The sequence below is a fragment of the Balaenoptera musculus genome, chromosome 2 (genome assembly GCF_009873245.2).
Source record: "Balaenoptera musculus isolate JJ_BM4_2016_0621 chromosome 2, mBalMus1.pri.v3, whole genome shotgun sequence".
Taxonomy (NCBI): domain Eukaryota; kingdom Metazoa; phylum Chordata; class Mammalia; order Artiodactyla; family Balaenopteridae; genus Balaenoptera; species Balaenoptera musculus.
Genome location: NC_045786.1, coordinates 36,549,748 through 36,577,094, shown reverse-complemented (window position 1 = coordinate 36,577,094; position 27,347 = coordinate 36,549,748). Strand labels below are relative to the sequence as shown.

Here is a 27,347-nt window from a genome sequence, read left to right as displayed (position 1 = left end):
GCAAGGGCAGGGAGCAAAGTGGTGTTACAGGGAAGAGTGTGGACTTTGGCCTCAGCATTTCTTTGATTCAGGTCCCAGCTTCATCTACTTTCTGTGCAACCTTGGGGGTAGACCTTTGTGCTTCCATTTCCTCCTCATCATATGGGGATCATTATGCTGTCCACAGAGGACCACGTAAGGATGAAATGAGTGAGCGTGGTGCCTGGCCAGGGTCATGGCAGCAGCCGTCACCATCCTCACTGTGGCCCTCATGGTCACGGCCCTCGGGCACAGCAGAGCAGAGGCGAAGTCACTCGTGCCCCGAACTGTCTTTACCGCCACACTCTGACTTCTGTTCATCCTTCGGATTACTTTGTCCATTTCTGTATTTTTGAGAGTTAAACATTTTTCTTTTAATGTTTGTGGATTTTAACCACTGTTCTTTTTAATTGACTTATAATTTACATATAATACAATTCATATTAAGTGTTGAGTTCAATAGGTTTTGACAGTTCTGTACATTGAACTGTATATACTGTAACCACCCAGCCCAAAATAGATACAGAAAATACACACGTGCAGGCCTGCACTTGCACACATGTTTCACCACACAGAGGCATCCACTGATTTCTTGCACCGTAAGTTAATTTGGCCTCTTCTTGTGCTTCATAGAAATGGAGTCGTATAGTATGCACTCTCTGTGTGTCTGGCATCTTTCACTCATTTTAGTGTTCTTGAGATTCATCCTTGTTGCTAGGTGCTTCTTTTTTATAGCTTGGTAGTACTCCATTGTATGACTGTGCCACAATTTGCTTATCCATTCTCTTATTAATGGCCCTTTGTGTTCATCTTTCCACTTTGGGGCTGTTCAGAGTAAGGCCGCTGTGAATATTTTTATGCAAGTATTTTTTGTGTGTGGACATGTGTGTTCATCTCCTACCTAGGAGTGGAATTGTTGGGCCTTTGTGCAGCTGCAAACAATTCTCCAGTGTGGGTTGTACCATGTACCATCACTAATCTATGAGAGTTCCAGTTGCTCTGCATCCTCCCACACTTGGTTATACCAGTGTTCTAAACTCTAGCTATTCTACTGGATGTGGTTTTAACTTTAATTTTTCTGATGACTAATGAGGTTGAGCACCCCATTCATATGCTTACTGGCCATTGGATATCCTCTTTTGTGACGTGATGTTCAAATATTTTGCCCATTTTTATCATTGGGTTGTTTATCTTTTTCTTGTTGGTTTGTAGGAATTCTTTTTATATTCTAGATATGGATATAAGTATTCCAAATATACTGTTCTTAGTCTGTGGATTGCTTTTTCACTCTCTTAATGGTCTTTTAATGAACCCAGGTTCTTAATGAATCTTAAAGTTCATTTTATCAGTGTTTTCTATTATAGCTAGTGCTTTTTTGTGTCCTGTTTAAGAAATCTTTCTCTATCCCAAGGTCATGAAGAATATTCCCCCATGTTTTCTTCTAGAAGCTGTATTGTTTTATCTTTCACTTTGGGTCTGTGATCCATTTCAAATTAATTTTTACATCTAGTGAAGGTAGAGATCAAAGATTAATATCCCCCCCTACTGGGAAACCCAGCTGGCCCATCACCATATTGAAAAACCATCTTTCGCAGTAGTATCATTATGGTAAACCAGTTGACTATAAATATATGGCCTGTTTCTGGACTCTGTTTCATTGTTCTATTAGTCCTTGCTTGCACCGATAGCACGATCGATTACTACAGTCATATGGTAAGTATTGATATCTGGTAGTGTAAAGTTCTTCAAGATTATCTTGGCTATTCTAGGTCCTTTGCATTTCCATATAACATTTAGAATCAGCTTGTTAGTTTACACACAGCTTCTTGGGAGTTTATTTGGGAGTGTCTTAAATCTATAGATCAATTTGGGGAAAATTGAAATCTCGGTAACACTGAGTCTTTCAAACCATGAACATGCACTTTGTCTTTATTTAGTTTGTCTTTTATTTTTTCTCAGCAATGTTTTGCATTTTTAGTGTATAAATCTTACATATCTTTCCATTAGATTTATTCCTAAATATTGATTTTTATGATGCCGTTATAATGATGTTTTTTATTTCAGTTTCCAATTGTTTGTTGCTAGTATATAGAAATATAATTGACTTTTTGTGTATTAACCTTGTACCCAGTAACCTTGATAAACTTGCTTATTGATTGTAAGAATAGCGTTTGTAGATTCTTTCAGACTTACTGCATACACAGTCATGACAATCTTTATACCTTTTATTTCTTTTTCTTACTTTATTGCATTCACACTATTGTTTGGTCTTTATAAGTATATGTCACTTCCATTATATTTTTAAATGAGAACAAGTCTTTTTATGACATAGTGATAGAATAGTGGTTTTTATTTTTGGTTTAATGACCTTGTTGGGTAAAATGGAAAGATGGCAACCATGTGCTGATCACCAAAATTAGATTTAAGGAGTTTTGTTGGTCTCTGAAATTTAGAGCATTTGAGAGCCCCTGAGTTGGTTAATCTTGGTTGTTTCTCCTTGGGCCCCAGTTTGGTAAAATAAGGCTGACGCATCAGGCTGTGGAACAGTCTGTGGTCCTTTAAGACCTTTGGTAAACAGCATTTGGCCTGACAGTGGGGCTTTCAGGGAGAGACACAGAACACTATGTGAATATTTTTTCCTGCCAGTTCACTGCCCAGGCTTCTCCCCACCCCAAAGGAACTGGATCTTGACAGGAGCAACAAAAAATTAACAAACTTTAGAGTCTAAGATTTGCTGCCCGCCTCACTTAAGATATTTACCTAATCCACCTAGATTAAGCATAACAGTGGAAAGCACCAAAGGATGCCTTGAAAAATTGAACCAGAAATTCATGTATTTCAGTTAATTGAGTTGTATTTATTGCTCCCGCCATATATGAAACAAGGAGCCTCTGTGGCATTGTCTTTCAGAAAATTTTCACTCCTGGAGAGCAGCAAGCTGAATAATTATAAAGCCTTATTGTTAGAAACACAAAAAGAGGCTAACTCTTTGGCCTTGACTTGCTAGATTGTTTCCTCTGTTTTCTCTCTGGCCTGTGACCTCAGTCTGTGGGCGCACGTGCATCCTAGTGCCTAGAACTGAAGGAAGCAGAGTTGGTGATGCCAGAATCCCAGGCTTGTTAGGATGGGAAGGAAGCTCAGCGACCAGGTAGTTCTGGTCCTACCCTTTCATTGTGCAGCTGAGCACGCTGGGTGGGGCCTGGGGCAGGAAGGGAGACAGATACCCAAGGCTGTGCACACCCTGATTTCTGTATCACGTGATCTCTCCACAGTTTCCAGCCAGAGACGACGCTCCTCCATGGCCCGGATACATTCCATGAAGATCGAGGCGCCCATCACCAAGGTGAAACAGTTCGTGGTCGGTCTCCATTGAGCATGGAAGTCCCTTGTTCTCCTGGTTGATTGTTTTCAGCAAGAAGAATCACCAAGGGATCCACAACAATAATGATGCTCTCCTAGTTGTATGGAGCTGCCTCGTCTGAAGAGAGAGGATGTGTGACATGAGCATTTTAACTAGCCTTAAGTTAGCGTTGAGCCCTACTGCCAGCCTGACTCTCTGGATTGCTTTCCCATTGTCTTTAAGATTATGAAACTCAGGTCTTTTTCTTTCCGTATTATAGGCAATCAATATCATCAGTGCTGCCCAGGAAAGCAGTCCCATGCCTGTGACAGAAGCCTTAGATCGTGTGCTGGAAATTCTAAGAACCACTGAATTATATTCACCACAATTTGATGCTAAGGATGATGATCCTCATGCCATTGACCTTGTTGGGGGCTTAATGTCTGTAAGTATATTTGACCAGGCTTCTGGCTAGATCCTGCTGTTCTCATTTGTTTTCTCAGAGGTTATTTGTTTATGTGCTGGCCTACACAGCGCTCTTTGTGTGTGTGGCTCAGTCAAGGCCTAAACCCTCCATTGCTGCCCTCTGGCCGAGCCATCACCCACCTGCTGCCTACTGCCCAGGGGGACCTCAGCTTGAAGCAGAGAAGGGAGGAGCACATCCTAGACAGCTAGCTAGTTTTAAGATTTTGAAAACTGGGGCAGAAAAGAAAAATTTATGAAATATTCCATACCATATTACAAAACAGAATGACTATATATGTCTAAAGAGGCACCAGGGGGACTTCCCTGGTGGTCCAGAGGTTAGCACTCCGTGCTTCCATTGCAGAGGGCACAGGTTCGATCCCTGGTCCAGGAAATAAGATTCCCACAAGCCACACAGCGTGCCCCCCACCCAACCCAAAAAAAACAAACAAAAAAGAGGCACCAGTGAATGGGGCGTGGTTTCCCTCTAGAGCATCCTATACAGATTCGGTGACTTCATGGGAAAGAAGGCCTTGGAACCATTTCATTAGAAGGAGGCTTTATACCATGGGCTCTTGAGGGGTCTAGATGCCTCCTCCACCCCATCTAGTATAGAGGCCTTACAGGGGAAGAACAACTTTGTGGAAAACAGATCATTCCATTGCCATCTGTCACCTTTTTTGTCTTGGTGACAAAATTCAGAAGTAAAAATTCACGCCCCCTCCTAATTCCTGCTTTCTAAAGTCACTTGATTTCATAAAAATAAGGTTTTAAGCAATAATCAGATGGGTAGAGGGTTCCCAGCGATGATGATGTCTAGTTGTGGTCTTGTCTGTTTGAAACAGAGGCTCCTCCAGCCTGTAGGTGAGGGGGTGGGGAGAAAGGATGAGGGGCAGGGTGGGATAGTGCCCGGGGCTGAGGAGAGGGGCCGCTCAGGGGCTTGGGGTGGAGCAAGGGTGCTTAGAGAGCAGGGAAGAATCTAGTTTTCCTGAGGAAGGCTGGTGTCCACGAGCGTGAGGAGGGTGGCAGGAAATGGGGGGAAAGGGTTGAGGGCAGAGGGGCGTCATCTGGTCCTGAGCGCCAGCAGGACACTGGGCTCTGGGGCGTCTCCTGAGCTCGCCGCCCTGATGATGCCCCTACCCCCGGCTTGAGCAGGTCCTTCCAGCGTCAGGCTGTGTGCTCCTGGGTGAGTGACCGAGCTCGGGGCTGGCCGCAGAGGTGATCACAGGGGAGCCTCGGCATGCATTGATGGAGAGGGCTGCCCACAGTGTCCTCTGGGACCCGCTGTCCTGGGGTTTTCAAGGAGTAAAGAATAGTTGTGACTTCCCTTTCTCTTGTTTCCTTGATTTTTATCAGGATGTTTTTCGAAGACCAGCCAGGAATGAGTATGTTCTTTCAACAAAAAGTAAGTTTCTCCTTTTTAATTTTTTGGACCACTATTACTATTATAGCCACGCTTAAGTGATGAAAATAAATTTTTCAGATAAAAGTTTTAAGATAATTCTTTTTATCAGTAAGAAGTTTTTTGGTATATCATCAAAAATGAGAAACAAAGCAACCGTCCCCTGAAGCAGAACTGTTCTCCCTAAGGAACAGTTAATGCTGTAAAGCCTATTAATTTTGTTCTCCAAATCACATCACTTTGCAGACCTTCAACAGGTTTCCAGCAGTGTAATCACCCCCACCTCCCTTCACGACATCCCATCACAGATAACTCAGGCCCTGGAAAATGAGGAATCCTGGGACTTTGATATTTTTGAACTGGAGGCTGCCACTCATAAAAGGTGAGTCCATGTGGAGCTCGGCAGACAGAGAGCTTGATTCCAAGGGCCGGTGTGGAGAAACCCACCCAAGGAGTATGGTTTCTGCACAGAGCCAGTCCCTGGTCAGGGAGGAGGCTCAGGAAAGCGCAGCAGGGCGGCAGGTGCGCTGGATCACCAGGGCCTAGGCCTCAACGAGGGGATCAGTGCGAAGCCGAGGGGAGGCTGCCTGCTTGTGACTGCTGCAGAGAGAGCAAGCACTGAATGGAGCAAGTGAGGTAACCTCTCCAAATAGCAGAGGTTCCTTTTTCTGTAAAATATGGTTATTAATTTCTCCTGCAGGTGGTGATATGTTGAGATAGCAGCAAAGAGCCCCACTCAGAGCCTAGAACTAAAAATTAGAAATACACAGACATACACATTGATAAGAGCTGTCCCCAGATCTTGGTTGCTGTGTTGGTGACAGGCATGGGGACACCCCAAACTCCAGTCATCCTGATCTGAATGTGGTCACTGAGAGTAGGGTGGGATTGGGATTTTACCTTCAATTTTGTGCCTTGCTGGAGGAGAACGGTCAACCAAAGGCGTGTGGTTGGCTTGGCACACAGGAAAGGGTGTCCAGGCCTGATGCCAGCCAGCGTTAACCTTCAGGAGGGTGAGGTCCGGACCCTGGCAGACAGAAGGCCATTGCAGGAGAGGTGTGCTCTGCTGGCCATGGGATAACTCGTCAGGTCTCATCCCAGTCTGGGTGATGGTCCCCAAGCCAGCCCCTACCCTTGGCTCACGCTCACAGTGAGTCAACCTTCTAAAACATTCTGCGTCCAGGTACCCCACACAGCCAAGAACTGTGGAAAAGAATATTCCCATTGCAAACAGAGCTTTGGGTACCTGGTTTACATACTGGTACGTTGTATTTGTGTGAACTGGGACAAGGCAGGTCTGTTCAAGTCCTGTGAGCCCGACCACCTCTGGATACTGCCTCAGCAGAGCCAAGTTTCTTGATCTCCCAAGCAAAGGCCAGATGCTGGATGAAGGTGACTTCTCGAGGAAGGGCCTGATTTGGTGGCCAGTTCGTCACCTTCTCTGGGGAGACCTCCTCATACTGTAACACCCACCTCCAGATTGTCGAGACCATCACATGACATGTGACAGCATCTGGCTCATAGGCTGTCATCAGGAACTGCTGTTTTCTCCCACACAGGACATCTGGCCAATGACATAGGTCCAGCAAGTCCAAAGGAGAGGATAGAGTTTAAGGTGGAACAGGTTTAGCCTGGCAGCATGTTGATTTGAAGACTCCACTGGTGTCAGCTGGCGTCTGCATCAGGAAGGGCAGGGTAAACAAACCTCGCCCCAGCTAGTGGGGAGCACCAGGTGAATGCTCCCAGAATTGGAGCTGGGCTCCACCCAAGGTTGGCATTGGCTACCAGGAGAGAGGGCAACAGAGCGCCACCCGCGTGCTACCCATGTGCCACCTGCACAAGCTCCAGTTTGCTGGCCTGCACACTCTCTGAAGTCTGGCTCGGGTTTGCTTGTTGGATCTGAATAGATCCAACACTTTGCCTGTTTCTTTGCTTTGTTTTAACACTGTGGATGTTTTTCTCTATAGGCCTTTGATTTATCTTGGTCTCAAAATATTTGCTCGCTTTGGAGTCTGTGAAGTCTTAAAATGCTCTGAGACAACGCTGAGATCGTGGATGCAAATTATCGAAGCCAATTATCATGCTTCTAACCCCTACCACAATTCTACACATTCTGCCGATGTGCTTCACGCCACTGCCTATTTTCTCTGCAAAGAGAGGATAAAGGTGAGCTGTGTTTGTGCTCCGCGCTTAACAGGCAGGAGCAGTGGGGCGGGCTGCTGTGCAGTGTGACTGCTCAGGAGGGCCCTGCACGGGTGCAGCCTGGCCCGGGAAGGGGGTGGCCACAGGAGAAGTCAGGCAGGAGGCCACGCTGTGGCTCTGGGGAGTTGATAATGAATTCATGACATGACCCCAGCTATTCCGTGGAAGAATAAGGCTGTTTTTCTGAGGGGTCTTACCCTGACCCCGCAGGCAAAGTTGGATATGGCCCCTTTAGGGCCCCCGCCTCCCTCAGAGTCAGCGGGGTTTGAGACCAAGTTCATCATCTTTGCCCAGCACTGCTCCCACCCAGGGTCACCTGCCTGGCCCAGAGTCCCATCATCCAAGCAGATACCCACGTCAGAAGCCTGGGGTCATCTTCAGTTCTCTCGTCCAGCCCCCAGCACCTGGTAGGTCATCTGACCTTGCTGACTACAGCCCCTAAGTGTTCTCAGAATCATCTTCTCCTCACAACGCCCCTGCCGCTGTCCCGGTGAGGGCCCCGTCATTTGTCGTCTAGATAGTGCCAAACAAGAACTCCTGGCTACCCGGCCTCCTAGGGAACTCGCTCTGACCATATGGCTCCCAGGAGCAGCCTCCCATCTCCCACAGGATTTAAGCTTTAAACCCCACAGATGGTGTGCACCGCTCGCGACACACAGGCCATGTTTGGGCTGTGCTGAACCACTTTAGTTTCCAATGCTCCTGCCCTTGACGTGCTGTTCCCTTTGCTGGCGCCGGCTTCCCTCACATCTCCCCCTGCCCTTCAGGAATCCATACCAGCCTTCATTCCTCTAGGAAGCCCTCCCTGGACTACCCTCCGCCCCCAACTCTGACTGGGGCACCCTCCTCTGTATCCCCACAGCCTCCTGGGCACCCTCCTGATTGTACTGTCCACTCCATTTGGACAGCAGGCTCCTTTAGTAGCCCAGTGCCCGTCCTGCTCCATCACGTCAGCGCAGGGGAGGAAGGCCACTGGCGCCTACTGGTGGCCATTCAGAACTGGCCCAGGGTCTGCCTGGGGGCCATCTAGCAGCTTTAGGTCCAGCTTTGAGGCCATCGGGGGATGGGAGTAGGTCACAGTAAGGAGAGCGTCACAGGAGAAAGGTTCCATTCAAGGAATGTTACTCACTGCCCACTCCCAAACCAAGCTTCCTTACGTGCTTGGTTGAAAAGCCTTTTCACGTTGTAAATTATTTCATTGGGGAAATTTTCGAAGCAGCAACTAGACCTGCACTGATTTGCCAAAGTATTTGTGTTATTTCCTTCAGCATCCATCATAAAATGGCACAGAGGGTCCAGGGAGCTCTAGTGCGTGGCCATTTCACTTTCAGAAGTATTGTGTACTTGAGAGCAGATGAATCAAACTGCTGGTTTTGTACCTAAGAAAACAGGGCCTCGTGAGGAATGAGACCACGAGGCGTCACTGCCTGATGTCCTGGCATCTGAGGAAGGCCACGTGGTGGCCAGGACCAGCCCTGGCAGTCAGCAGAGTGAGGGCCAGTGCATCCCGGTCCCACTTCCTCATCTGTACCTGGCACTAGTTAGCTGTAGGGAGGAGAGCAGCGTGCGGGGGTGATTCCAGCACGTGGACATGTTGAGTCACTCCTCACCCTGAAATGCTGTCTTCTCAGAGCTGGGTCTCTCATTTGCGCTTTCTCTTTCCCTCTAGTTTGGTTTTTTGGGTTTTGTTGTTGTTGTTGTTGTTTTAATAAAGGTCATGACTAAGACTGTAGGCAGAATAAGAGTCCAGAGAGAGGGCTGTTTTTATAAAGCATGAAGACAAATGGCAGAGGAGAGATGTCTGTGTCAGTATGGTTCAGCATATAAAGAATACCTAACTTTTGCTGTAATTTATTGATTTTGAACTCCTCTATAGATAACATACAAATATATATTCAGAAAGCTAACTTATTGATTTTTAATAGCATTTACTGATACAATTCACATCATAAAATTCACCCATTTAAAGATAAAACTGTTGAATTTCAATTTAGATAAATTTTACAAGACTGATTTATTAGATATACACCTTCTTTTCAAGTGTTTGTAGAATATTTCCAAAAATGATCTTATACTAGGACACAATTACTGTCTTGATAAACTTCAAAATTTCATAGTCTGTATTTTCTAACCACAACAAAAACTAGAATTTAATAACTAAAAGTTAAATAAAAAATGTCAGTCACTACACATGAGAAAATATTTCAAACAATTTAGAGATAAATAAGGAAATAAAGCCAAAAATAACAGTTTAGAAAACAACAAAATGAGAAACCTATGTATCAAAACCTGTAAAATGGGAAGAGCAAAGTGATAATCCAGAATGATTCTTTGAAACAACCAAGAGAATTAAGTTCTAGCCAAACTAATCAAAAACACAGTAAACACAGAAATACACACATTTGAAATGGAGATTAATAGAAGAAAGTACCATACACTTCTGTACTTAAAGTTTTAAATCAAATTAATGCTGGAAGTAGAAAACCAAAAGAGAGGTCAGTACCATGGGAGTTGTTTTTAAACTGCCAACTAATTTCTTCAAAACCTGGCTCCTGACTCAGATGGACAGGTGAGTTCTTTAGCCCTTTAAGGAGTTTTTCCATGTTACATAAACCATTTCAAAGTCTTGAAAAAGATGGAAAACGTCCAGATGATTTTACAAACTCACAAAACCCTGAAATCAACCTGACAAAGATAGCACCAGAAGGGGGGTGCTAATCCCCAGTTAATGTAAGTGATGCATAACTTAAAAAATTATTTCTCTCTTTTATTCAGTAATACTAGTTTATGTTGGTCTAAGTCAATATCTCAGACTAAGGGCATTTTTTTGTGATGGGTCTAGAGACAGACTTTCTGAGGAGGTGACTCCTATCTGTTGAGGACACCCTGTGTCTTGTAAGTCCTTAACTTGTGTGAGACTGAGAATCAGATAATGTTTCCTAATAAACATGCAAAGATGAAACTGTTTCTGAGTGGAGATAGGAAAACTGGGTTTGCTCAACATTATGCTTTTCTCAGAAATCCGAAATATCCTTACCTTAAAGTAACAGGGCAGAAATAAAACTACCCAGAAGGCTACCTTGCTTTCAATGCCATGCCCCAATTTTTAAATGATCTCTTGTTTTCAGCAAACTTTAGATCCACTTGATGAGGTCACTACCCTCATTGCAGCCACTGTCCATGACCTGGACCACCCCGGGAGAACCAACTCCTTCCTGTGCAATGCTGGGAGCGAGCTGGCCATTCTGTATAACGACACTGCTGTGCTCGAGAGACACCACGCGGCCTTGGCCTTCCAGCTGACCACTGGTGATGATAAATGCAACATCTTTAAAAACATGGAGAGGTAAGAACAACGAGTTGGGAAGTATGTTTCCTCTCTCTTTTTTTTAAAAACAATTTTATTAAGATATAATTCATGTACTCCACAGTTCACCCGTTTAAAGTGTACAGTGGTTTTTCGTATATTCAGAGTTGTGTGACCATCACTACAATCGAAATTTAGAACATTTCCATCACCCCGCAAAAGAACCTTGAGCTCATTAGCAGTCTCTCCCCATTCCCCCCTCAACTCCCACAGCTCTAGGTCTACTTTCCCTCTCCATAGATTTGCCAGTTCTGCACATTTCATATAAATGGAAGCATCCCCAATATGTGTCTTTTGTGTCTGGTTTCTTTCACTTAGCACGATGTTTTCAAGGTTCAGTTCCTTTGTGTCTTGACATTCCAAGACGACAAAGTATAAGGCTGACACCTCGAGAGACCCAGAGAAGCTGTCACCTTACATCTCTGCCTGGAGGACTCCACTCTGCCCAGCAGACGTCTCGTCATTGTCTCTGTTCACACGTCACTTCTTTGCGGAAGCCTTCCCTGACCCCTCACATTAATTATTCAGTCCCAAGTTCCTTCGTTTGCCTGATTCTGGTTTGACTCTTAAGCGCTGTAAGATCACAGTGTCCTATGTCTTCTCTTCCTTACTGTGCCCTCAGTGTCTAGTGTGGGGCCTGATAACTGTTAGGTGGAAGAAGTGATCTGTCATGAGGAACACTTACCAATTTGGATTTTTAAGGAAGACTTTTAAACTTTTAGGGGATTTTTTAAAAAACTCCCTTTTGCCATGTTTTAGAATTTCATATGTGGACTTAAAGTTGGTTTTATTCATAGTTGCCTGTATATACATCAGTTATCTCTGGAAAAATTCACAAGACCCTGATAACTTTGGTTGTCTCCAGGGAAGAGAACAGGGTAGCTGGGGCTGAATGGAGATTGCAGTTTATACTCTTTGTACCTTTTGAATTTTTAATTATATCATTTCCATCGTCAAAAAATAAAAATTTTAAAGTAATTAAATAAAAACAAGGGCTGGAGGAAGAGGTATCAAGTATGCCCTGTGATTCTCTCAGCTTTCAGAAGGTCTGCCCTCTACGTTTCTGGGCACTAAAATTATTGGGTCTCAAGGTTCCTCTGTGTAGGGTACATTCTTCATAACCCAGACCTCCGTCTTCATTCAGAGAGCTGGCTTTGGTCACCCCTCCTGCATTCCATCATTTTTTATCTTAAGAACTATGTGCTTTTTACTTCAGAACGACAACACCATGAGCATTGTGTCTATAGTCTTACCCATAAGCTTCTGATTTTAACTTCTGTTTAGGTTCCCCTTGCTAACAGCAATCTAGGCAGTAAAACCTTTAACTTCCACATTCTTTTAAAGTATGCCCTGCCACTGACTTCCAGTGCATTAGAATCTTAGCCACAGTGGACATGTGTCCTAGATAATAGCTTGTTTTCAGGAGCATCTGTCTGGTCTGGGTCCGTAATCGGCAGCAGCCTCTCTCATTTGTTGTCTGAAACAGGAATGACTACCGGACGCTGCGCCAGAGTATTATCGACATGGTCTTAGCCACAGAAATGACAAAGCACTTTGAGCACGTCAACAAATTTGTCAACAGCATCAACAAGCCCTTGGCAGCATTAGAGGAAGATGGGGTAAGCGAGCTGATTGCAAAGGGAGCCTGTGTTTGGGGCCCTTATTCCTATGTGTTGTGGGGAAGCATGGGCCTAGGATATCACGAGTGTTAACATTACCCCCATTGGGCTCACTGAATTTAATTTCCATTGGTTAAAAAGTTAAAGTACAAAAACTTGGCAGGAAAATAAAATAGGATATACAAAAATAGATATGAAAACTCTGAAGGGAGGGTCAGGTTTTAGATAAACTACCTTTAGATGGGTGGCCCATTCCTGCGCCCTTTCTCAACAATTGCCCCCTTCCCCTCTTCTTGAGCATTTTGGGGTCAGTTGGAGCCCATGAGGTCTCTCACCAGCCACGCCCTGCTGTGCATATTCTGTGGTAGCAGCAGCTGTCCTCTGTTGGTCTGTGTCAGGGGAGGGTGGGGTTGGGAAGGATTCTGTATTTGGACCACAAGGGTGACATTATCGTTGCTCCTCATTTTTGGATTTGAGGCATGGAGTCCAGAACAACTTGCTGGCAAGGAGAACATTAAACCTTTCCCCAGGCAGGAGACCACAGCTGAGGAAGAGGACCAATCTGAGTTCTCATCCTAGTTCTCCTTCACCATTTCCTTGTCTGTAGAATGGGCATAATAGATCTCGAGGCATAGGACTGATGGGCATGGCACAAGGTAGGCACTTAATAAATGGTATCTGTTATACTAGATTCATGGTGAGAGCAGCACCTAGAGAACATGCTCTTCTCATGAACCCTCCTCCTTTGAGGCCCACGTGCCTGCCCTACCACCTACACCATGTGCACTGAACATCTCGGCACCAGCTCACAGCCTTTTCCACATTCCTCCTCCCCAGCGCCTGTCACCACACACAGGGATGACTTATCCTCAGGCTAGGATGACAGCTCCTTGAATTCTAACTCTACTTCTGCAACTCATTTGTTAGGCCATGGCTTTTGACTATCCCTGGCTTTCTAGCCTATTACCCTTCACACTTGTTCCTGTTTCACCTGATTTGAAACCTGTTGAGAACTCTGCTCCCTTCACCCTTCCCTGTTCTCCAGTTTGTCAGTCTGCCTTTGACTTCACTCCCTTTCCAAGGACTTGCAGAGCAGAGGCACCCACACCAGCCTCTTTTATTGACTCATGCCCTGCCATCCTGGAGAGGGCCGGTTATTGCCTGGGCTACTGTTCCTGGCTGACCCCATTCCCACAGAAAGAAGTCTTTCTACATACCTCGTAGACTTGGTTTCCTCCATCTATTCTGGGAAGTTGCCAGACTTAGCTGAGTCTTCCATTCCACTTGACAGTCACGTTTCTCATCTCTGTTGTCGGTACTTGGAGTTACTTCTGAGAGACTGGATATGAGTAACCAGTGGGTCAGAGCAGGGACAAAGTATCATGAAAGAAAATAGTTTCCAGCTGGCAGTACTGTAGTCACACACCTGAAGAGAGAAGGGTCAGCACAAACCTGGTTGGCAGTGGGAAACAAGGAGAACTACTGAGGACACTCCCACTGTCCACTCTGGCACTCTCCAGGAGACTAGGCAGCCTAGGCTGAGGATGCCTCCTACCCATCTTGATGGTAGATCTGTCCCCACTGAGACAGGATCATCAGGCCTTCTTAGACTACTGTGACTGCTCACAGAAATCACATGACTGACTCCTTTGGAAAGTTGCCTGATGGGCACAGAATCAGAATGAGGAGATGCTTGCTCATGTCTTTTACCATGTTCTTTGCCCCAGTACTCCCTCTTCCAATCTGAATTTGCTTCAGGGGGCCAGTAAGCAGAGAGTCCCTCACACCATGGATTGAGATTCCATATCCAGAGGGGCTCCTTGTGAATCAGATAGCATGTGGTACTGTGAATAGACAGAATCCAGGACTAAAGGTAGAACTTAGGTTCTTATCCTGGCTCAGCTGGGTAGCTTTGGATAAGTTTCTTCACCTCTCAGAGTCCCAGTGTTCTCATCTGTAAGATGTAATAGTAAATAATACTGATTTTCATGCCTACCACAGGACTTTTTTGTGAGCGCAGACCAAAAGAGAATGACTAAGTCCTCTGTACACCATAAAATGTTAGGGCAGTGTTTAGGAAGTATCACTATATCTGACACAGTCTTGGTACACGGACAGCTAGTTCCCAAGATCATACCTCTCACAAAGCTAGGTGATTGGAGATTGGCGTGTGAGAAGCAGAGCCCCTGGTAGACTACAAGATGCTTTGTTATGAGGGCGGAGAAATCTTTTATTTTTCAGTTCACTCTGTTTTTTAGTGAATATAATAAAAGATAAAGCCAGTCTTTGAGTGCTTACCAAGGGAGCATGATAGAACAGAAAGAAAAGGTAACTGTGAGAAACAGAGTGAGAGGAAGAGCCAAAAAGAAGAGGAAAGGCAGATATGCCAACCTCCAGCGCTACCCTCTACTTCTGTGTCCTGCTGGAATCTTACTAGGCCTTGGTTTTCCCGTCTGTAGAGTAAGGGGCCAAGCTCAATCCACAGAGTATCCTCAGCACTGTTTTGTGAGATCCTAACTTGTAGATCCTGGGCAGTGCCTTATTGTGGTTACAGTGGGACCACAGGAGTAAAACAGCTTGGTACCTGGGGACCCATTTTGATTGCTTTGAATTCCACTTATGTTTTAGGAAACTGATAAAAATCAAGAAGCCATAATCACTATGCCCAGAACTCCAGACAACCGCTGTTTGATCAAACGAATGCTGATTAAGTGTGCTGATGTGTCCAATCCCTGCCGACCCCTGGAGCAGTGCATTGAGTGGGCCGCACGTATCTCAGAAGAATATTTTTCTCAGGTAAGAAAGATGCAGCTTCTTAATTCCTTAAGTACAAGAGAGAGAAACACCATAAGGACCATAAGAAGTAATGGACTTAAAACTAGGAAGTAGAGTTCTAAATGAAAGTCTGTCCTTGAAGAACATAGCCTGTATTACAGGCTTACTGGTTATAATTCTATTAGTGTTCCCTTGTCTGAAAATGTATTTTATTTTGCGTTCATTCTTGCCAGATATTTTCACTGGATATTTGACATTTTCTCCTAATAGTACTTTAAAGATGTTAATAACACTGTTGTCTGCCCATCATAGTTTCTCTGGGTAGGAAAAATTTCTTATGAGGCAGAAAAAAAATTAGAAAATATAGTGGCTAAAATTTTTCCAAATTTAGTGAAAGATACATACATACAGATTTAAGAAACCCAGCAAATCCTAACCCATGCCCAGGCACGTCATAGTTAAGCAGCTACAAGCCAAAGATACAGAAAAAATTTTGAAACCACCCAGAGAAAAATGATAGATTACTTATAAAGAGAACAGTGATTCTCATCTTTTATAAATTCATGTCAGAAACTATGAAGGCCAGAAGACACTGTGGAACAACATCTTTAAAATGCTGTTAGGAGAAAACTGTCACCCTAGAATTCTGTATCCAGCGAAAATATCCTTCAAGAATGAAGGCAAAAGAAACACATTGTCAGACAAGGAAAAGATAACAGAATTCATCACCAGTAAACCTGCAATATAAGAAATGCTAAAGGAAGTTCTTAAGGCTGAAAGGAAATGATACTGGATATAAACTTGGATCTTTCTTTAGGAAGGAATGAAAAGCACCAAAAATGGTAACTAGCAAAACCACAATGAAATATCACCTCATATCTGTTAGAATGGCTATTATTATCAAAAAGATAAGAAATAACAAGTGTTGTCAAGGATATGGAGAAAAGAGAGCCCTTGTGCATTGTTGATGGGAATGTAAATTGGTGCAGCTGGTATGGAGGTTCCTCAAAAAATTAAAAATAGAACTACCCTATAATCTAGCAATTCTACTTCTGGGTATTTATCCAAAGAAAACAAAAACACTGACCCCAAAAGCTGTACACACCCCCATGTTCATTGCAGCATTATTTACAATAGCCAAGTTGGAAACAACCTAAACATCTACTGATGGGTCAGTGGGTAAGAAGATGTGGGTGTATGTGTGTTGGGTGTGTGTGTGTGTGTGTGTGTGTGTATATACACACACACATGCATGCAATATTATTTAGCTGTTAAAAAAGAATGAACTCTTGCCATTTTTGACAACATGGATGGACCTTAAGGGGTTTATGCTAAGCGAAAAAGACAAATACCATATGATCTTACTTATATGTGGAATCTTACAGAGAACAGATTGGTGGTTGCCAGATGAGTGAGTTGGGGTGCAAAATTGGTGAAGGGAGTCAAAAGGTACCAACTCCTAGTTATAAAGTAAATAAGTCATGGGGTTATAATGTACAACATGGCAACTGTAGTTAATACAGTACTGCATATTTGAAGGTTGCTAAGAGAGTAGATGTTAAAAGTTATTACCAGAAAAAAATTCTGTAACTATATATGGTGACAGATGTTAACTAGGTTTATTGTGGTGATCATTTTGCAATATATGCAAATATTGAATCATTATGTCATACACCTGAAACTAACATAGTGTTGTATGTCAATTATAACTAAATAAAAATAAAAAGACAAAACACTTTAAAAAATGGTAAACAGCTGGGTAACTATAAAAGATTTTTTCCTCCTTTTAATTTCTCTAAATACATAGAACTATTTTAAGCATAAATTATAACATTGCATTGTAGAAGATAAAATAATTGAAATCATACAGAATATGTTCTCCAGCCACAGTGGAATTAAATCAGAAATCAGTAACAGTAAGGTATCTAGGTAAACACTGAATATTTGGAAATTGACAACACATTCCTAAATAACCCATAGGTCAGATAAAGGAAATTAGAAAATATATAGAATCAAATGTTAATGAAAGTATATTAAAATTGTGGGATGCAACTAAAAGTGATTAGAGGGACATTTATAAGTAGAGAAAAAGCCCTAAAGTTAATGACTTAGATTTCTCTTTAAGAAACTAGAAAAAGAAGACAAAGTAAACCCAAAGTAAGTAAGAAAGAAATAATAAATATAAGAGCAAAAAATGAGGAAATAGAAAACAGACAGTAGAAAAAAATTATAGGAGACAAGATGGTGGAGTAGAAGGACTTGAGTGCATCTTCTCTTATGAAAACACAAAAATCACAACTGACTGCTTAACAACCATCAACAAAGAAAGACTGGAACCTACCAAAAAAGATATTCTACATCCAAAGACAAAGAAAAAGCCACAATGAGATGGTAGGAGGGGCACTTTCACAATATAATCAAATCCCATACCCACCAGGTGGGCGACCCACAAACTGGAAAATATATATCGTAGAGGCTCTCCAACAGGAGTGAGAGTTCTAAACCCCACATCAGGCTCCCCAGCCTAGGGGTCTGGCATCAGGAGGAGGAGCCCCTAGAACATTTGACTTTGAAGGCCAGTGGGGCTTGAGTGCAGGAGCTCCACAGGACTGGGGGAAACAGACTCCACTCTCAGAGGGCACACACAAGGTTTCACATCCACTGGAACCCAGGGCAAAGCAGTGACTCCATATGAGCTTGGGCCAGACCTACCTGTGGGTCTTGGAGGGTCTCCTGAGGAGATGGGGGTCAGCTGTGGCCTACTGCCAGGGCAAGGACACTGGCAGCAGAGGCCCCTACGAGATATTCCTTGGTGTGAGCGCTCCTGGAGGTCGCCATTTTGGCACTGAGATCTGGCCCCACCCAACAGCCTGCAGGATCCAGTGCTGGGATGCCTCAGGCCAAACTACCAACAGGGTGGGAACACAGCCCCAGCCATCAACAGACAGGCTGCCTAAAGTGGTCCTGAGCTCACATCCACCTCTAGACACACCCCTTGACATGGCCCTGCCCATCAGAGGGACAAGATCCAGCTCCACCCACAAGTGGGCAGACACCAGTCGCTCCCATGAAGAAACCTGCACAAGCCCCTAGACCAACCTCACCCACCAGGGGGCAGACACCAGAAGCAAGAAGAACTACAGCCCTGCAGCCCAAGGAACGGAGCCCACAAACACAGAAAGTTAGACAAAATGAGATGGCAGAGAAATATGTTCCAGACAACGGAACAAGATAAAACCCTGGAAGAACAACTAAGTGAAGTGGAGATAGGCAATCTGCCTGAAAAAGAATTCAGAATAACAATAGTAAAGATGATCCAAGATCATGGAAAAAGAATGGAGGCACAGACTGAGAAGATACAAGAAATGTTTAACAAAGAGCTAGAAGATATAAAGAACAAACAGAGATGAACAATACAATAACTGAAATGAAAAATACAGTAGAAGGAATCAACAGCAGAATAAATGAGGTAGTAGAACAAATAAGGGAGCTGGAAAACAGGTTGGTGGAAATCACTGCTGCGGAACAGAAAAGAGAAGAAACAATGAAAAGAAATGAAGACAATCTCAGAGACCTCTGGGACAACCTTAAATGCACCAAAATTCACATTATAGGGGTCCCAGAAGGAGAAGAGAGAGAAAGGGCCTGAGAAAATATTTGGAGAGATAATAACCGAAAACTTCCGTAACACAGGAAAGGAAACACTCACTCAAGTCCAGGAAGCGCACAGAGTCCCATACAGGATAAACCCAAGGAGGAACACACTGAGACACATATTAATAAAATTGACAAAAATTAAAGAAAGAGAAAAGCAACAAATAGCATACAAGGGAATCCCCAATTTTTCAGCAGAAATTCTGCAGGCCAGAAGAGAGGGGCAAGATATATTTAAAGTGATGAAAGGGAAAAACCTACAACCAAGAATACTCTACCCAGCAATGCTCTCATTCGGATTTGATGGAGAAATCAAAAGCTTTACAGACAAGCAAAAGCTAAGAGAATTCAGTACCACCAAACCAGCTTTACAACAAATGCTAAAGGAACTTCTCTATGTGGAAAAGAAAAAGTCACAACTAGAAACAAGAAAATTACAAATGGGAGAGCTCACCAATAAAGGCAAACATACAGTAAAGGTAGGGAATCATCCACACACAAATATGATATCAAAACCAGCAAAGAGGCTTTGAGGAGAGTACAAACACAGGATATTGGAAATCCATTTGAAATCAAGAGACCAGCAACTTAAAACAATCTTGTATATATATAGACGGCTATGTCAAAACATCATGGTAACCGCAAACCAAAAAACTACAATAGATAAACAAAAAAGAAAAAGCAATCCAAACACAATACTAAAGATGGCCATCAAATCACAAGAGAACAAAAGAGGTAGGGAAGAAAAAAGACCTACGAAAACAAATCTAAAACAGTTAACATACATATCAATAATTACCTTAAATGTAAATGGATTAAATGCTCCAACCAAAAGACATAGACTGGCTGAATGGTTACAGAAACAAGACCCCTGTATATGCTATCTACAAGAGACCCACTTCAGATCTAGGGACACATACAGACTGAAAGTGAGGAGATGGAAAAAGGTATTCTATGCAAATGGAAATCAAAAGAAAGCTGGAGTAGCAATACTCATATCAGACAAAATAGGCTTTAAAGACTGTTATAAGAGACAAAGAAGGACACTACAAAATGCTCAAGGGATCAATCCAAGAAGAAGATATAATACTTGTAAATATATATATGCACCCAACATAGGAGCACTTCAATATATAAGGCAAATTGCTAACAGCCATAAAAGGAGAAATCGACAGTAACACAATAATAGTGAGGGACTTTAACACCCCACTTACATCACTGGACAGATTATCCAGACAGAAAATCAGTAAGGAAACACAGGCCTTAAATGACATATTAGAGCAGATGGACTTAATCGATATTTATAGAGCATTCCATCCAAAAGCAGCAGAATACCCATTCTTCTCAAGTGCACATGGAAATTCTCCAGGATAGATCACATGCTGGGCTATAGAGCAAGCCTCAGTAAATTTAAGAAAACTGAAATCATATCAAGCATCTTTTCCAACCACAAGGCTATAAGATTAGAAATCAACTACAAGAAATAAAAACTAAAAAACACAAACACGTGGAGGCCAAACAATATGTTACTAAACAACCAATGGATCACTGATGAGATCAAAGAGGAAATCAAAAAATACCTAGAGACAAATGAAAACGAAAGCATGACAATCCAAAACCTATGGGACATAGCTAAAGAAGTTCTAAGAGGGAATTTTATAGCTATACAATCTTACCTCAGGAAACAAGAAAAAAATCTCAAGTAAACAACCTGACCTTACACCTAAAGCAACTAGAGAAAGAAGAACAAACAAAACCCAAAGTTAGTAGAGGGAAAGAAATCACAAAGATCAGAGCAGAAATAAATGAAATAGAAACGAAGAAAACAGAAAAAAATAAATGACACTAAAAGCTGGTTCTGTGAAAAGATAAACAAAATTGATAAACCTTTTTCTTGATAAAACTCATCAAGAAAAAAAGGGAGAGGGCTCAAATTGATAAAATTAGAAATGAAAAAGGAGAAGTTACAACTGACGACACAGAAATACAAAGGATCATAAGAGACTACTACAGGCAATCATATGCCAATAAACCGGACAACCTAAAAGAAATGGACAAATTCTTAGAAAGGTACAACCTTCCAAGACTGAACCAGGAAGAAATAGAAAATATGAACAGAGCAATCACAAGTACTGAAATTGAAACTGTGATTAAAAAACTCCCAACAAACAAAAGTCCAGGACCAGATGGCTTCACAGGCGAATTCTATCAAACATTTAGATGAGAGTTAACACCTATCCTTCTGAAACTATTCCAAAACATTGCAGAGGAAGGAACACTCCCAAACTCATTCTGTGAGGCCACCATTACCCTGATACCGAAACCAGACAAAGATACCACAAAAAAAGGAAATTACAGACCAATATCACTGATGAACATACATGCAAAAATCCTCAACAAAATACTAGCAAACCGAATCCAACAATACATTAAAAGGATGATACACTATGATCAAGTGGGTTTTATCCTGGGGATGCAAGGATTCTTCAGTATCTGCAAATCAATCAGTGTGATACACCACATTAACAAGTTGAGGAATAAAAACCATGTGATCATTTCAACAGATGGCAGTAAAAGCTTCTGAGAAAATTCAACACCCATTTATGATAAATAAGTCTCCAGAAAGTGGGCAAAGAGGGAACCTACTGCAACATAATAAAGGCCATGTATGACAAACCCACAGCTAACACCATACTGAATGGTGAAAAGCTGAAAGCATTTCCTCTCAGATCAGGAACAAGACAACGATGTGCACTCTTGCCACTTTTATTCAAGGTAGTTTTGGAAGTCCTAGCCACAGCAATCAGAGAAGAAAAAGAAATGAAAAGAATCCAAATTGGAAAAGAAGAAGTAAAACTGTCACTGTTTGCAAATGACATGTTACTATACATAGAAAATCCTGAAGATGCTACCAGTAAACTACTAGGGCTCATCAATGAATTCAGTAAAATTGCAGGATACAAAATTAACACACAGAAATCTCTTGCATTCCTATACACTAACAACAAAAGATCAGAAAGAGAAATTAAGGAAACAATCCCATTCACCATTGCAACAGAAAGAATAAAATACCTAGGAATAAACCTACCTAAGGGGGGGGTAAAAGACCTGTATGTACTCCGAAAACTATAAGACACTGATGAAAGAAATCAAAGATGACACAAACAGATGGATAGATATACCATGTTCTTGGATTGGAAGAATCAATATTGTCAAAATGACTGTACTGCCCAAGGCAATCTATAGATTCACTGTAATCTGTATCAAATTACCAGTGGCATTTTTCACAGAACTAGAACAAAAAATTTTGAAATCTGTATGGAAACACAAAAGACCCTGAATAGACAAAGCAATCCTGAGAAGGAAAAAGGGAGCTGGAGGAATCAGGCTCCCTGACATCAGACTATATTACAAACCTACAGTCATCAAAGCATTATGGTACTGGCACAGAAACAGAAATATAGATCAGTGGAACAGGATAGAAAGCCCAGAAATAAACCCACGCACCTATGGTCCTTAATCTACAACAAAGGAGGCAAGAATATACAGTGAAGAAAAGACAGTCTCTTCAATAAGTGGTGCTGTGAAAACTGGACTGCTACACGTAAAAGAATGAAATTAAAACATTCTTTAACCCCATACACAAAAATAAACTCAAAATTGATTAAAGACCTAAATGTAAGACCAGATACTATAAAACTCTTAGAGGAAAACATAGGCAGAACACTCTTTGACATAAATTGCAGCAATATCTTTTTCGATCCACCTCCTAGAGTAATGAAAATAAAAACAAAAATAAGCAAATGGGATCTAATTAAACTTAAAAGCTTTTGCACAGCAAAGGAATCCATAAACAAAACAAAAAGACAACCCACAGAATCAGAGAAAATTTTTGCAAACAAAGCAACTGACAAGGGATTAATCTCCAAAATATACAAACAGCTCATGCAGCTCTATATCAAATAAAACAAACAACCCAATCAAAAAATAGGCAGAGGGGGCTTCCCTGGTGGCGCAGTGGTTGAGAGTCTGCCTGCCAATGCAGGGGACATGGGTTCGAGCCCTGGTCTGGGAAGATCCCACGTGCCGCGGAGCAACTGGGCCCGTGAGCCACAATTACTGAGCCTGCGCGTCTGGAGCCTGTGCTCCGCAACGAGAGAGGCCACGATAATGAGAGGCCCGCGCACCGCGATGAAGAGTGGCCCCCACTTGCCACAACTAGAGAAAGCCCTCGCACAGAAACGAAGACCCAACACAGCCATAAATAAATAAATAAATAAATAAATAAATAAATAAATAAATAAATAAATAAATAACTGAAAAGTTGGCTCTAAAATTAAAAAAAAAAAAAATAGGCAGAAGATCTAAATAGACATTTCTCCAAAGAAGACATACAGATGGCCAAAAAGGACATGAAAAGATGCTCATCATCACTAGTTGTTAGAGAAATGCAAATCAGAACTACCATGCGGTACTACCTCGCACCAGTCAGAATGGCCACCATCAAAAAGTCTACAAACATGGGCTTCCCTGGTGGCGCAGTTGTTAGGAATCTGCCTGCCAGTGCAGGGGACACGGGTTCGAGCCCTGGTCCAGGAATATCCCACATACCACGGAGCAACTTAGCCCATGCGCCACAGCTACTGAGCCTGCGCTCTAGAGCCCGTGAGCCACAACTACTGAAGCCCGTGCACCTAGAGCCCATGCTCTGCAACAAGAGAAGCCACTGCAATAAGAAGCCCACATGCAGCAATGAAGACCCAACTCAGCCAAAAATAAATAAAATAAATTTATATTAAAATAAAGAAGTCTACAAACAATAAATGCTGGAGAGGGTGTGGAGAAAAGGGAACCCTCCTGCACTGTTGGTGGGAATGTAAATTGTTACAACCATCATGGAGAACAGTATGGAGGTTCCTTAAAAAGCTAAAGCTAGAACTACCACATGATCCCGAAATCCCACTCCTGGGCATATATCTGAAGAAAACCATAATCCGAAAGGATACGTGCACCCTAGTGTTCCTTGCAGCACTATTTACAATAGCCAAGACATGGAAGCAATCTAAATGTCCATCAACAGAGGAATGGATAAAGAAATGGATAAAGAAAATGTGGCACATATATACAGTGGAATATTACTCAGCAATTAAAAAAAAGAATGAAATAATGCCATTTGCAGTAACATGGATGGACCTAGAGGTTATCATACGAAGTGAAGTAACTCAGACAGAGAAAGACAAATCTCATATGATATCACTTCTATGTGGAATCTTAAAAAAATGATAAAAATGAACTTATTTACAAAACAGAAACAGACTCACAGACTTCAAAAACAAACCTATGGTTACCAAAGGGGAAACATGGTGGAGAGGGATAAATTAGAAGTTTGGGATTAACAGATACACACTACTATATATAAAATAGATAATCAACAAGGACCTGTATATAACACAGGGAACTCTACTCAATATTCTATAATAACCTATGTGGGAAAAGAATCTGAAAAAGAATGGACATATGTATATGTATAACTGAATCACTTTGCTATATACCTGAAACTAACACAACATTGTAAATCAACTATATTCCAATATAAAATAAAAATTAATAATTTAAAAAATAAAAAATTACAAAGCCAAAAGTTGATTCTTTGACAGAATTAACAAAATTGGTGAATACCTAGCTGGAATAATCAAGAGGAAAGAGGGAATGCAAATTACCAGTATCAGGAATGAAAGTATTGTCATTTGACAATGACAAGAAATAACAAATTCTTGTCAAATTGACAAGAATAAATTTGACAAATGAAATGGATGAATTCCCTGAAAATTATAATTTACCAAAACACACAGGATTAAGCAATAACCTTAGAAGCCCTGCAGTAAAGAAATTCTTTGTCAAAATGTTTTATTTAAAGATTTTTTTCACAAAGAAAACTCTAAATGGTTTCATTGAAGAAGTCTATCAAACACTTAAGAAATAATGCTAGTCTTACAATATATGAGAAAATAGAGGTGAGAACACTTTTCAACTCATTTTATGAAGCCATTATTATCCTGATATGTAATCTGACAAAGACAGTACCAGGCAGTTCATAATCCTCATGAACATAGATGCAGAGGTACTTAATTGAACAGTATATAAAGAGTGTTAATATATCACTAAATAGAGTTATCCCCCAAAATGCAAGGTTGGTTTAATATCAGAAAAATCAATTATTATAATTCACCATACTAATTAAAGGAGAAAAACCATGATTATTTCAGTAGATGGAGAAAAAGCATTTGACAAAATTCAGCATCCATTCATCGTAAAATATTTTAGCAAACAAGGAAGAGAACTTATTTTTAAAAGGGTATCTACAAAAACTTATAGCTATCATCGTATTTAATGGTGAAATGTTAAGTACATTTTTCTTAAGATTGGAAACAAGGGAAGGGTACCCATTCTATTCTATTCCATCAGTGTATTTGTTATCTTTATGCCAATACCACACTGACTTGATCATTGTTAACTTCTGAAGCCAAATAGTATAAACTGTTCAACTTTTTCAAATTTGCTTTGTTTATACAAGGTCCTTCACCTTTCCATATAAACTTTAGAAGGAAATATTAAATACATTTTCTTTAAGATTGGAAACAAGGCAAGGGTACCCATTCGGACTCCTTTTATCCAACATTTTATTGGCAGTCCTAGCCATTGCAACAAGGCAAGGGAAATAAAGATGTCCAAAGAACAGAAAGTAAGACATAAATTTGTTCTATTTGCAGATGACATGATTCTTTTTAATGCTGAAAACTCTAAGGAGTGTACAAAACAATTACTAGCATTAATAAGTGGAAATTATTTAGCAAGGTTATAGGACACAAGCTCGTTATACAAAGTCAGTTGTATTATTTGGTGTACTAGATGCAGACAATGGGAAAATGAAACTAAAAACCCAATCCCATTTACAATAGCAATAAAAAACAAAAATTACTTAGAATAAATTTAACAAAAGAAGGCCAGTTCTTTACACTGAAAACCACAAAACATTGCTGAGAAAGAACACTTCAATAAATGGAGAGGCGTACCATGTCCACAGATTGGAAGGCTCAATGTTGTTAAAATACAGTTCTTTCCAAATCAATGTATAGATTCAGTGCAGTCCCAATCAGAATCCCAGCAGTTTTTTTGGTAAAAATTGACAAACTGATTCTAAAATTTATATGGAAAGCTGAAGGACCTTGAATAAACAACACAAACTTGAAAAAGTTGGACGATTTATACTATTTGACTTCAGAACTTACAATAACCAAGCTGGTGTGATACTGGCATAAAGATAACAAATACATTGATGGGACACAATAGAAATCCCAGAAATAGGCCACATTTATACAATCAGTGGGGAAAGGAAAATTTTTTTCAGCAAGTGGTGTTGGAATATTTGGATATCTCTATCCAACAAAAAATGAACCACAACTCCTACCTCATTCCGTGGAGAAATATCAGTTCACAATGGATCATAGACCTAAATACAAAAGTGTTAGAGAAAACATAGGAGAATATACGCAATTAATTGGAATGGGATAGATGTTTCTTAGGTACAGAAAACAGCAACCATAAAAAGAAAATTTGGTGAGAACCAAAATTCAGAAATTATTCTCATCTAAACACAGCTAAGAAAATGAACAGGGAAGGCACACTGGAAGAAAATATACACAAATCATATCTGACAAAGGACTGTATTCAGGATATATAAAGAACTCAATAATAAGCCAAACCACCTAATTAAAAATACCAATTTTTAAAAACGATTATTTATTTATTTATTTTTAATGAATTTATTTATTTATGGCTGTGTTGGGTCTTTGTTGCTGCACGTGGGCTTTCTCTAGTTGTGGCGAGTGGGGGCTACTCTTCACTGTGGTACACGGGCTTCTCATTGCAGTGGCTTCTTGTTGCAGATCACGGGCTCTAGGCACGCAGCCTTCAGTTAGTTGTGGCACGTGGGCTCAGTAGTTGTGGCTTATGGGCCCTAGAGCACAGGCTCAGTAGTTGTGGCACACGGGCTTAGTTGCTCCACAGCATGTGGGATCTTCCCAGACCAGGGCTCGAACCCATGTCTCCTGCATTGGCAGGTGGATTCTTAACCACTGTGCCACCAAGGAAGTCCAAAAATACCAAATATTTTAACAGACACTTCACAAAAGATATATGAAAATGTGCTGAACATCATTAGTAATCAGGGAAATGCAAATTAAAACAACAATGAAATACCACTACACATCCACTAGGATGGCTAAAAATTAAAAAGACTGACAACAAAATGTTTGTGACGATCTGGAGCAACAAATTTATTCATCAGTGTAAAATGTGTAAAATGCTTATCACACAGTGATGATTTGTAAAATCATCGTCACCTTGGGAAGCAGTTTATCAAAGGTTTTGTTTGTTTTACTGTGGTAAAACAAAATTACCATTTTAGATGATTATGGTTTTTTCTTCCATTCTTTTAATGTAGTG

The 27,347-nt window shown here is 41.4% G+C and overlaps 1 protein-coding gene across 6 annotated transcripts in view; it reads left to right on the top strand.

Annotated features, from left to right (window-relative positions):
- Positions 1-27,347, top strand: part of PDE8A (phosphodiesterase 8A) — a 149,028-nt gene that overhangs the window by 111,834 nt on the left and 9,847 nt on the right. For all 6 annotated transcript variants that reach the window (XM_036844489.1, XM_036844492.1, XM_036844495.1 and 3 more), the window contains 8 exons: positions 3,291-3,361; positions 3,639-3,803; positions 5,180-5,228; positions 5,472-5,607; positions 7,193-7,391; positions 10,556-10,773; positions 12,281-12,413; positions 15,042-15,209. In XM_036844489.1, the coding sequence (XP_036700384.1) occupies positions 3,291-3,361; positions 3,639-3,803; positions 5,180-5,228; positions 5,472-5,607; positions 7,193-7,391; positions 10,556-10,773; positions 12,281-12,413; positions 15,042-15,209 (1,139 nt within the window). The remainder of the gene's footprint in view (positions 1-3,290; positions 3,362-3,638; positions 3,804-5,179; positions 5,229-5,471; positions 5,608-7,192; positions 7,392-10,555; positions 10,774-12,280; positions 12,414-15,041; positions 15,210-27,347) is intronic.